This window comes from Seriola dumerili, unplaced genomic scaffold, assembly GCF_002260705.1.
Source record: "Seriola dumerili isolate Sdu_G_001 unplaced genomic scaffold, Sdu_1.0 BDQW01000187.1, whole genome shotgun sequence".
NCBI lineage: Eukaryota > Metazoa > Chordata > Actinopteri > Carangiformes > Carangidae > Seriola > Seriola dumerili.
The window spans coordinates 1,014,280-1,027,549 of NW_019174442.1; the positions used below are offsets into that span (position 1 = coordinate 1,014,280).

At 40.4% G+C, this 13,270-nt stretch overlaps 1 protein-coding gene across 1 annotated transcript in view; it reads right to left on the reverse strand.

The window, feature by feature from the left end:
- Positions 1-10,581, reverse strand: part of mrps5 (mitochondrial ribosomal protein S5) — a 26,357-nt gene extending 15,776 nt beyond the window's left edge. Inside the window, exons 1-6 of the mRNA XM_022752958.1 lie at positions 10,518-10,581; positions 9,294-9,446; positions 7,228-7,353; positions 6,289-6,402; positions 5,811-5,930; positions 1,652-1,686 (exon numbers count right to left, since the gene is read on the reverse strand). Coding sequence (XP_022608679.1) covers positions 1,652-1,686; positions 5,811-5,930; positions 6,289-6,402; positions 7,228-7,353; positions 9,294-9,446; positions 10,518-10,566 — 597 coding nt within the window. The 5' untranslated portion in view covers positions 10,567-10,581. The remainder of the gene's footprint in view (positions 1-1,651; positions 1,687-5,810; positions 5,931-6,288; positions 6,403-7,227; positions 7,354-9,293; positions 9,447-10,517) is intronic.
- Positions 10,582-13,270: the final 2,689 nt, after the last annotated feature.

Consider the following 13,270-nt stretch of genomic DNA (forward strand, 5'->3'; position numbering starts at 1 on the left):
ACAGAGAGAGAATCTAAATGAGCTCTCTCTCTCTCTCTCTCTCTCTCTGAATCAGTGTTGGTTGGCAAAATGAAAAAATGAACAGACTTTTGTTCTTTATCTTAGTTAAACTGAGGGAGGGGGGTTGGGGGGGTGGACAGTGGGAGGGTGGGAGGGGTTGTGTGTCTCTCTGCCTCCAAAACAAGACTGCAGAAATTGGGTTTTATTTGTGAGAGTAAACAACAATAAGAGGCAGTATCCTCCCTTGAAAAGGCGCTCATCCCTACTTGTGCTAATACCAGCGCTTTAGAGCTGATTAACTTTTCTTATTTGCTTTGTATCAAACACTAATGCTAATCTGACCTTTTTTGAAATGACATCATTTGGCCTCGGGGAGAGTTAAAGTGGCTGAAATTTAGTGCTCAACTGCAGCTATCCTTGCTCAGCAAATTTGCCTACATCACTATCAATGTGCACACGCTACACTGGATTTCCACCGTTCGAAAGTTTCTTGAAAACAGTTTCACCCTCTGGGGCTTTCTGCATAATTATTGTGTACAGTCTGCTTTAGTTAGAGGATGACAGTAAAACCAAACAATGAACTGGAGTTTCCTGCACACTTTTTTTTTTTTTTACCGTCAGTACAGCTGAGATTTTACAATTTACTGAGCAGGACATTATGCAGCTGCAAAATATACTTATTTTATGGTCAAAAACTAGCACACAGTAAACCTGAACAACTCTAATTCTAATGTATAATTTACTGAGCAGGACATTATGCAGCTGCAAAATATACTTATTTTATGGTCAAAAACTAGCACACAGTAAACCTGAACAACTCTAATTCTAATGTATATCTAATCTATATGATACAAGCTACAGGAAAGCCTTTTCCAGCCACTGGTTATGTTGCTGCTTAAAAGACATGCCATCTCCCATGATGCAGGAAACACAGTTTACGTGTCTCAATCTGCACACCTTTATTTGTGGGGTTTTTCTGCTGGTCTAACAATCCCTCTAATGTTACCAGTATGAAATGTGATGGTGAGACATTAGCTAAGGCAGTTAGCATTAATGTCAGAGAAAAGGTTTCAAATTTTGAGAGAAACTAGTGATATGAAAATCACACGTTTCCCATGCACCGTCTTCCGCTGACGAGCCAGGGCAGTGGCTAGCTTCACCGCTAACTAATTTAGCAAGAGAAAAACTGCAAGCATGTGTGTTTTATAGTGTCTGTCAGTGCTGCTGGGCCACAGTCTGGACCAATCCGACAAACTGTGCTACAGCAATACTCGAGCACCTGTCGTCAGCTTTCCATTATCCATCCATCAACTTTCCATCTTGTTACTCATCAGTCCTTATAAACGCAGACACCATTTTATTTGCAATTAAATCGGCCAGTGTAACTGTCCTGCAGATGCATCGGCCTCGCTCTGCGTTGAACAACTTAAAAAGCCTGAATGTGTGATAAAACATTTGTCAAAATGAAGGGAAAGGAGTTCAAATTGTCAAAAAATTAGCTCTCAAACTCAGTAAACTAACACAAATAGATAAGAGAATGAATGAAAACGAAAATCAAAATCAAAAGGTTCAAATGAGACTCTTATGTCGGCAGTTTCCATGTTTATGTGAGGCTGCGGTTTGTTTAGTCAGTGAGAAGAGAAACACTCACCTCAATGACGCGTGAATCAAAATCCTCATAAGTTTCTGTGGAGAGAACGACACAGAAAGAAGTAGGTAAAAAAACACTTTCGGGGCACAGATACATACACACAAATTAAACCAGGCTCCTGCTGGCGTAACAAATACCCAGAAGCCCTTGCAGTAGTGTAACAAGTCGACACTTTTCATAGTCAGTGACCTCTGAAGGATTTTACTCTCCCAACAGCAGCCTGTTCACTTCTAACCAATTAACAACAAACAAAGAGCTGACTCAAAGGCTCAGAGGAACACACACACACACACACACACACACACACACACACACACACACACACACACACACACACACACACACACACACACACACACGCACACACGCACACGCACGTCAGCTGGGACATTATCCCACCATCTGTAAGAAACTAAACCTGATCAGAGACAAGCAACCTAGTTACAGCGCTCCGCACATCACATTCACCAGGGCCCCGTGTGTATTTGTGTGTGTGAGAGCGACAGACCAGTGTGTGTGACAGAAAAGTGTTTGTACATGTAGGAGGGGAGCGTGCGAGTGTATTTCATGGTGTGAGAGAGCTTGTTAGCACGGGGGACAAGAGAGGAAGGATCAAGAGGAAATGAGAGACAGAAAAGATGAAGAGGATGTGAAGGAAGCGAGTGAGAGACTGAATGAAAGGAGGAGGAGCAACAAGCCAGAAAAATGTGCTTTGCAGCCGCAGAGTCTCGTCCCTCATCTGTCGGCAGTTTGAGCTAAGAACACTAAACTCAATTCAAACAGCAAAGAGCAAAGTTTAAACGTGTAATCAGGCTGGGAATAGGAGGGCGAGTGGCTCCACCAGTGGATCAGCTGGAATTAAGCAGCGGTTTTTCCTCAGAGTTTGTAAAGTTGATAAGACAGGAGACGCAGCTTTATGGGCTTCACACACTGTTTACATTCAACCCAAAGTCCTGATATAAACTAGGGCTGAACAATTCATTGAAATATTATCAAAAATTCAATACGGCCAAGTGCAACATCCAAATCACAGGAGGTGCAATAACAATAACACCACAGCACATTGTGGTGCTACAGAGACAACCTGGTCTACAAATTATAATCTCCAGACATGAAGGAACATGTTTGATTGGTACATGACCCAACAAAAATAAATCCACTAACTTAAACTTATTGTTCTGCAGTGAAGTAAAAAAAAAAAACAACAAACAAACAAGACCAAGAGTCCACAGCCACGCTCACGTGTTCACACCAGCATGCTAACATACTCACAATGATGATGCTAGAATGATGGTGTTTAATAGATGTAATGTTTACCACGATCCCTGTGTTGGTTTGGCATGGAAGCATGCTAATGTTTGCTAATGAGTAATAAACACAAGTTACAGCTGATGACCTGATGTCATTTGTTTTCCAAATACTGGACAAAACAAACTGACTCGATATGAATGTTTGTACACATTTTCACAGCGATCCATCCAGTAGAAACAGTCGAAATATTTAAGGACCAAAGTGGCAGATTGATTAACTGCCTGTTCGTTAGTGCCGTCCCTGGAGCAATGCATGGCTCTAAACTATGACAGAGAAACAGTCTGGTCATTTAGGGTCAAGAGCAGAGAAGGAAAAAGGCAAGAGTCTGTGGGAGGAAAGAGATAAATAAAGGAGGTGATGGAGAGGGGAAGGGTGGAGAGAAAAAATGGGTTGAGAGACTGGAGGAGAGAAAGACTGAGAGTAAAACTGAACAGAAATGACAAGAAGGTAGGAGGGGAAAGACAGGCAGAATGACAGAAGAGAGAAACGGACAAAGAGAGAGGAGGGGAGAAAGTCGAGGAAGGGGAATGGAAGAAAGAGTGGAGACAACAGAAGGAGAGAGAGTGAAAGGTATGAGACAGAAAGAGTGAGTTCTGGAGACAGACAGTGTGACATGGAAATCCAGGGAGAAGGAGAGAGAGAAAGATGTCTTTCTAAATTAGGAAATTGTCCCACATGACACTTTGGTCGAATCCTCATTTTCATCAGGCCTAATGGGCCACCATCCTGGCCTCTCTCTCTCTCTCTCTCTCTCTCTCTCTCTCTCTCTCTCTCTCTCCTCTGTGTCTTCTCTTCAATCGGTCCATCAGGCGCTCTTCCCTTTGTTGTCTTCTCTGCTCCTCTCATCTCCTCTCTCGGTTTCCTCTCGTCCGTCTCTCTTCTCTCGTCCGTTTAAGCGGCTTGGGGTCCTTTGCTTTCCTCTACATCCTCTCTGGGTTCGTCTATACTGAGGAGAGCGGATAGTGGTCGGCTACTGGGAGCGCCGATCTCGGCGTCGTTATCTCTCTTCTCACACTGACAACCTACTTTCTTTATACCATCTCAGTGCACTACTCTTCTTATCAGCCATCACACACAGCAATTTCGCGGACATTAGACACAGGCACACACCACACTAGCCACGCCAGCAACACCCCTTATTACCTCTTTAATGCTTCATCTATCTCCTCTTTTTCCATCACTAGAGTCATCATTGTGTCTTCCCATCCCACGCCACTCAGTGTGTGAGTGTGTGAGTGTGTCTGTGTGTGTGTGTGTGTGTGAGAGAGAGCGAGCTGTCCCGGTGAGACTTGCTGTGTCATGAGATAAGACTCATTATTACCTCTCCAGCCAGCACAGGAGGAGGCAGATTTATACGTCTCTATAGGATGTTATGGAAATGTGAACTCGTGCGAACCTTCTCAAAAATGCTTCGACGAATCAGGTTCACAGAGACTGTCGGCTCGGGCTGCATGCGTTTTCGTTCCACGTGTTTCTGACGCTGGTGGGAATCTATTGTTATGATTAGCTGATTAATTGTTAAATTAATTTTTCAATCATGTTTTCAGCCTCTAAAATTTGAAGACATCATGCTTTTCTCTCTTTTATATCATATCAAACTGAATATATTTGGGTTTTGCTGGTCGGACAAAACAACATAATTAAATACGTCACCTGGGACTCTTCATTATTTTTGACATCGATTAAACAATAAACTGAGAAAACCAGCAGATTAACTGATAATCAAAGTAATTGTTAGTTACAGCTGGTCACGGATACACAACGTGTATCGAGTGCTGCAGTGGTGCTACGACAATCAACAGGTGACGGCAATGGACGTATATATCAGGACCAATGTGACACCTTCACGAATAAATCTGGCTTAAATGCTTCAGAAACAGACAAGATTTACAAGGCTTGGGTTTTTTAATTTATATATATTAGTCTCATTAAGTTATTGTTTTATGTGGTTCTTATGTACTTTTAGGGAGATCTTGGGTCGTTTTAAAAGGAGCTATTTGTTACTTTTCTCTGCCTCCGAACGTGGTTTCTTGTCAGGAGTGGGTGTGGCGATTGTCGGGGGGAAGGGAATTCATGGAAAACCCAACAATGCACTTTAAACATCGATTCCCTGAAAACATTAGGACAGTTTAGAAATATGCTTTTAAATCTTTTAAAATCCTAACTTTTGTGAATGTAATTGTTTTTTATTTGGAAATGATTTTTGTATTCTGATTGTTTTCTTTCCGCTGTTGTAATCTCGGCATCAGTGAAAATGAGGGTCACCCCTCAATGTATCTCCGAGAAAATAAATAAAGGTTGATGATGATGGAGAGCTTCAGCCATCGTTGTCTTTATAATACAAAAGGTAATAATAAGCCCTCTGAGCAGCGCTACGTTTGGAGGCTGCAGTGAGTCGCTATCGGAAAGTGATGAGATGGGCTGGGGCTAGCTGGCTAGCGTGCTAACTTCAGTGGAAGCAAAGACGTGATGGAGACAAAAGTTAACATTGGTGCTGCTTTCCACCTCTGGAGGCAGCTCTTGATGAGTAAAGGAATGAAGTTTGATTCTGAACTCACAACGTTACGCCTAAACTGATAAGTTAACAGCTGTTAATGCTAACGTTAGCTATGTAGCAATAGCAAAACTTACACACAGCTCCTTTAAGGTGTTGAAATCTTTTAAATGATTATATTAGTCATTTCACTCTTAACTTTGTGATCACATCTCTGTTTAATTGTTTAACTTGTGGCATATTTTGTGCCATCTATCGTTCTGCTCTGTAAATGCAGCTCATCTTGGCCGGGACGCTCTTCAAATCTGAGTGAGGCTTTCCTGGTTAAATGTGTTTCTGCTGAGTGGAGTTTACCTCCGTTGGGTCCGGGGTCAGGGGAGCCCAGGCTGACGCCCCCCCAGGAGTTTCCAGTCCATCCTCTCTCCCTCTTGACCTTCATCTTCCTCCTCCTCTCCCACTCATCCCTCTGACGCACTGCAGGAGAGACACAACCAGCATATTTAGCACTGGGAGCCACAGATGACTTCAAAGAGATCAACAGGATAAACATCCGAGGTGCTATCTGTCATTGTCAAATTAACCGTGTAATTACTGTCAACAAATGAGATCACAGTGGAGACAAAGTGGCAGCTTCTATCTCACACCACTGGTGCTGTTGGTGCTTGTGTTTCCTGGTCCTTTTCCAGTTAAATTACTGCTCTCTGGCTTTGTTGTTGAAGTGAATGTGTTCATAAATTGATAGTAATAGATTGGTATGTCATTTTTGTATGTCCTGAAACTGTGTGTGTGTGTGTGTGTGTGTGTGTGTGGTCAGTGCATCCTGTGCCTGTACCTATCTCCGCCTGCACCTCCTGCTGCTCGGCTTCGCTCCTTCGACTCATGCTCTGCAAAACTTGATCCTTTACCATCGGACTGTTCAGACCAGGCCACAGGAAACCACCTCGACCTGTGGGTGACAGACACAGACAGAGAAAAAGAGAAATGGAGAGAGGGAGAGAGAGTAAATATATAGTACTACGCGTTTTCCAAATCTGTATTTCTTACCCTTGTATATGGAAAACAGAAAGACAAGCCAATAAGAAAAAATGCGCCTCCCTTTTAAATAACTAAATAACTAAACAGGTTGATAATCTACCACAGATGTATACACATATGCATTTGCTTCAGGGTGTCTATATGTTAGAAAATTAATTTTAAGATTTTAAAACTTCCTCTCTGGAAAAGAGAAGCTATAGTGTTGATCGTAAAAACCTTGACTGGATAATACATGAACAACGCTGTAAAACAGGTACGTTTAAAAGGTAGACAATTTAAGCACAGATGAGTGAGATGAGTGAGGAAGGTAAAAGAGTGATAAATGAGAGACATTTAGTTAAAGTGAAAGCAGGGATGAGGAGAGACAGCCTGACAAGACGGTGACACAGACACTGAGACTGATAGCTCCTCTTAAAAGAAAAAAAAGCAGCTCAGAACAGGAAACAGAGGCAGAGAGAACGAGGGGCTATTCCTCTCCCTCTGAGAGCGGTGTCATAAATTAATCAACCCTAACTAATGAATATTCTAGTGTGTCGTGTCCATCAGTTGCTTATTAGCATTAGTTAGACACACTAAAGCCGACCTCCGGACGGCAGAACACAACTTCACAGCAAAGAAGAAGAAATTTTAACATTGTGTACAAACAAAATAATGTAAACGGTCACATTTTCATATTTGGAAGGTGTGGTACAGAACATCTGCAGAGACTAAAAGACAGAGACAGCTGATGTCTCACCTTCTCCGAGGGACTGTCCTCGGTTCAGATCCTTCTTCAGTTTGCGTTTGGTTCTCTTCCCTCGGCCCTTCCTGGCTCCGGCCCCCGACTCTGCCAACACACCTTTCCATAGCTCCTCAGCTGTCACTGTGAGCGCGCGCGCGCACACACACACACACACACACACAACACACTACACCACTACCACACACAGTCACATCACACACTGACTACGACATATGCACACATCACACAATTTCACACACGACTTATCTAACACACACACACGACGACACACAACGATGCAAATAACAAACATACAACATCTAAAAGATCTGTGAGCATTTTATCTTTAATAATAATCAATAATAATAATAATAATAATAATAGTAATGATGATAATAGTAATGATGATAATGATAATGAAGAAGTAGAAGAAGAAAAAGACAAAGAAGAAGAATAATGATGATAACTTTATTTGGTGCACCTTCACAGCAGTAAGTTCAGCTCCACGGCTGCTCTAATACTGCTACTGAATCTGTGTTCACGCTCTTCAAGCCCATGGCTAAATTTTGAATCAGCAATTTCACTTAGAAAACTAAATTTATGTGTCCCACTAAAACAAGCTGTAGTGAGGATGTATGGACTCTGTGGGCTGTAACAGCTAGGAATAAAGATGTCCAACAAGTGACATATGGGATCGCCTAGGGACTGTAATTAAAGTACACTAAACTCTTAGTGTTTGCAAAGACCTGGCACCTTAATTGGGTAAAGCACAGATCCAGTTTAGGGCCTGCAGTATATCCACAGATTAAGACCTGTCTGAAAACGCTGCACATCAGTGAACTGGGCAGTAAAAGTCAAATAACACTATCAAAACTCTACAGACAGCAAATATTTAAAGACTCTTCGTGGAGAAATTTGAGCCCCATGACAGAGTCAAAGGAATTTGTGTTTGACAGTGGTTGTATTCCTGTGACATTTTGACAGACGCAAAACATTGAATTGTTTGAGAGATGCTGATGCAGTGACTGAGAATGAATAAGACAACAAACAAGAAGAGAGGGAGCCAGAGAGTGAGCGGGGCAGAGACAGACTCAGAAAGCAAAAGAGAGAGAGAGAAAGAGAGAATGTTTTACATATATGCTCATTTAAAATACTGCCATTAATTAGACATCTGAATTCACTTCCAACACACAATACATGGCCATAAGTATGTGGACACCTGAACATTATACCTATATGTGATTGTTGAACATCAGATTCCAAATCAATGAGCATTGATTTGCTGCTGTGACAGCCTCCACTCTCCTGAAAAGGCTTTCCACAAGATTTCACAACCTGGTTGCAGGGATTTGCTCCCATTCATCCACAACTGAGGCCGAGCACCGATGCTGGGATGGATGTCTGTGCTCCAGTTCATCATAAAAGGTGCTGGAAGGGGCTGAGATTAGGACTGAGTCAAGTTCTCTTTAAGGACCTGACTTTCTACATAGGGGATTACATTAGGGGTAGTGTCATATTCAAACAAGAAAAGGTTTCCACTGAACAACCATAACACATAACCTCAGACCAAAAAGTGCAAAGAGGTAAAATGACAGCGATGTCCACAAACTTTTGGCAATTACTGTATTTATTATCTTCAGAGAAAGCAAAAGAGACACAATTAAAAAGAGAAAGAGGGAGCGAACACCAACAACATCTATTACACTAAACTTTGGGATTTTAAGAGCAATTTAGCAGCTGAAACTTGTTTTTGTTTAATTAATCAAAACCAGAACTGAAGCTCATTATTTTAGGATCCAGTTAAAAAGTTAAGGCATTTCAGCTGTGCAAATTAATCCTGCGGTGTCAACGACATTACAAAAGCAACATTAAAGTAAAAACAACAATGCTATTTTGTTGCAACTGCAACTTGAAGAAACAAAAAATAAATTGCCATTTACCATTTGATCTGAACTCACAGGTGCTTTTGTAAGTCGAGTGAATGAATAGAATCTAAATTACAGTTAAAAGGATGATTTGTTGTGCTACTTCTCTGACGTGGAGACGAGAGATTTTGTAAATAATATTTTTCATAAACTTACACTTGTTGAAGAAGCTGCCCTGCCTGGTTTGCTGCCATGCTGTTGCAGGGAACGGTGGAAGTGCAGGATTTCTTTGGAGAGAGGCAGCTGAGGCTCGACTCGCCAACTGGGATACCTGAGCTGCTGCCACGATGCTACGGAGTGGTGGTACACCTACAGGAGAGAGAAAGAGAGAGTGATGTGTCAAAACTGTGTTATGTGCAAAACACCAAGTAGGTTTAACATACAAAGACACAGCTCTGAATACACACACAGAATGTTAAATTAAAGAATTAAACCGTTACACCACGCTGATATTGACTTTGGATTGCCTTATGTCCCACTACGATCTCCATGACAACACATATGCTCACAAGCAGAAGTTTCAAAAATAATAGAAATCAGTTTTACCTGTTGTGTAATGTATGATGTCTCAACTATGTATTGTTCTTGAGTTATAGTCTTCACAAGAAAAAACATTTCCCTCCTAATTAAGCTCAAGAGTTTTTCAATTAGTTCATGCATTTTCATACATGTTACATATCTAGTATCAAAGTAACGGAGCCACAGTCAGTCTCCATATAGAGGGAGACAGTGAGGAAAGTAAAACTTGATAAAAGTTGAGACTTTTCAGACATAAAATGCTGTTCAGGTAACGAGCAAGTATGCCGACTTAAAGCACGGACTCAACAATTGCATATATAGTCTTAAGTTATTTCAGAGGCGTCTACAGTTAGCAATAAACAAGGCTACGTTAAATTGAATGAATTTTGAATGGAGTTTGGTTGGGGAAATGCATTCATTATTTCAAGGATGCCTGGGGATCACTAATCATCAGCACTAGCATTTCCATGTTATAGATAATTATCACTTTAAATTACAACAACAGTTTAACGACCAAAAATAACAATAAATGTCTAAAATAACGATTTGAGATCCACCAACACACGCGAGGAACACTTTTGTAAAACAGACAACGACGAGTTTCGTTGTAACAGTCTAAAGTGTAGACTGTATTTATGCAACACATAATTTGTGACTGCACAGAAATGTAAGGTATATTCCCAGGCGTGTTTGCTCATGCTCAGTCCTGCAGCAATGACCGACTGGTCCCGGGTCAGTGAACACAGCTGACCAGAACCAAACAGTCACACCCTGAAAACATCAGTACTGGAAACAAACTCCGATGTAAACATTATACATGTTTAACGAAGCAGTGGAAGATAAGAAAGAGAAATAGTTCACCTCCGACTGTGATACGGAGGGCACAGCACACCCGTACGGCCGCCGCCATGTTGGATATGAAGGGTCCTTCAGAGCACAACAAGGTGTCTGAAGTATGCCTGTTGGAAAATACGGAAATGAGGAGGCTCTAGGTTTTGTATTTTTTCTTTTTCCTTTTTAATTTAAATTGTATGTATTTTATATTGAATCTTAACAATAATAACGTTATAATTATATATAATATATATTATTATATATATTTTAGGTACTTGTAATTTACTTGAGTATTTTCAATGTATGCTTGTTTTTATATTACTCTACTAGATTTATACTAAAACTATAGATACGACTGGTTACTTTAATTTTTATATACAAAATGTGATCAGATTATAAAATATAATGCACTGTTATGAATTAAAGTCCCAGCATCCCCAAATAGGGGTATAATAGACCTGCAATATGCTGCTGCTTTTCAAGCTGTTTGTAAGCATGATGAGTTACATTATTAGGTGTGAAACACACTCTGAGAATAATTTCAGCATGAATGATACTGCATGTTTGCGCCTTTCTGATGAGCTCCCAGTTCCAGGAGGCAAAACAAAATCAGAGGAAAGTGAAATGAAGGAGATTTTCTTTCAGGAGGCTGTATGTTGATTGGCTGCACATATAAAAACCCACAGAGCCCTTTTTTAACCTTTTTTCCTGATATTAATTATCACATCAAGACAAGAGGAAAAGAGATGATTATAATGTGGAAGCTAAGGAGACGATGCAGGAGAAAAGTGAAGCTGATGAAGGGAGAGAGGAACAGAGAAGAGAGAGGGTGGAGGATCGAAGTTCTGTTTACAAATGTGTTCATGTCGATATTTTTGTGTATTTGTGTATATTTATTTATTGAATTAAATAAAAAAAGGTTTTATATCCTCTGTGTTGTGGAATTTTGTGAGATCAATTAATCTTTTCTCAATAATTTAACATAAATATATACCTTTTCTTAAAATCAAAGTAAATTCAACTTAGAATTTCTTGTTTATATTTTCAAACTACTTCAGAACTCATAATGAATATTATGAGTTCTTATCATAAAACAGTGCAAACCACAATGAAAGCTGGTACTGAATTCAGCTGCTTAAAGTTTTTCATGTCAAAGTTCAATGAACTCACTTTTAAAAGGCAGCAGGGGAATTTCTTCTTTCTTAAGCTGAACCGGTTTGAAATGAATTACAGTTTATGTGTGCACCCAGAGCAAGAAAACAGAGTGCAGTGAAACTTGTCATGTGTCACGTGCATGTTCATGCATGTATGTGGTGAATGCCAGCTGTCTGTGAACGTGAGCAGCAGGCCACCAATCAGCACTTAAAGCCTTTGGACAAGATTGAAATGCAGCAAAGTGACTGGTAATTATCCACAGTATGTATCTCAATTTCACCTTATTCAAGATAATTTCCTCAACATTACAGCCATTTCCCCCAATACACTGGAGAAGTGCAATCAAAGAGCTGCTAAAGGACGGACAGCCACCCAGCTGTGTGGCGACAGGAGGTGGGAGTTGCTGTGAAAGAATCAATGCCTTTCCTATACAGAAACGTTTCTCCAAAATAATTGCCCCATAATGACAGCTTCATCCAGGGTTTTATGTAAAAGAGTGAGTCACTTTTCTCGGCTTTGTGCAGCAGTGAGCGGAGGCGTGAAGAGTGGGAAAATAAAATATTTTTTGAGGTAAACACAGTGCTGCTTGAGTTCAGTGCAACTCAAGTCGAAGTAAGAGAAGTTAGTCTTGAAAATACTGAAGTGCAGCTCACTAAGAAAATGTCAGTGATGCAGTTTGGTTTGTGCACGCTCTGAGTGGGCCGTTTCAACCCAGAAGGGTCAGCTTTTTGTCTGTTGTACAGAACATTTGACTGTGTTATTTATATAAACATGTTAAGTTAGAGGAATTATTGTGGGTGTGAAGGATCCTGGATAAAAGTCAGTTACTAACATCAGCATGCTAACATGCTCACACTGACATATATATATATATATATATATATGTCATATAGTAGTGTAGTAGTATAGTATAGTATAATTTTTAACATGTTCTCTATCTTATCTTAGCATGTTAGCATGCTAACAGATGCTAATTTGCACTATTGATACAAAGCTGAGGCTGATGGGAAATGTGTCAGAGGATCAACAAAGTAATGAGGGTCCATCCTCTGGAGACCATGAATCTGATGATATGTGATGATTACGATGATGATGATGAATTTCATGACAACCCTCCCAGTAGTTGATGAGATATTTCACTTTGGACCAAAGTGATGGAGGTGTTTTCAGTTATTGTGGCAGATTAGAGTTCGCTCTGGTTGAAGTTGGATGGAGCTATGTTGGAATTACTTGAGTTCATCAAAGACCATGTACTTATAAAATGATAAAGGGTATGTGGTGTTGCCATGGGTGCAAGAAAACCAACAAGAGAGAGAAGGAGAAATTTTTACATCCCCAATTAAGCAAATTAGGTGAGAACACCTGTGGCTGGATTTAAAAGAAAATGTTCAAAGGTAAAAAAGATTTAATACTCTGTGTTTAAATAATTTTGATGGAAGTTGGTTTTTAAATGCTGTTTATCCAACACTGACAAAAAAAAAGAAAGAAAGAAAGAAAATGCCTACTGTGGTGAGGGACTGTGTGAGAAGTGAGGCCCAGAATGACTGATGGTAAATCTCGAACTCACACTCTCAGGTTGTAGTTATTGTAGTTGAACTTGAACTCCACATTTTCCATCAAAGACC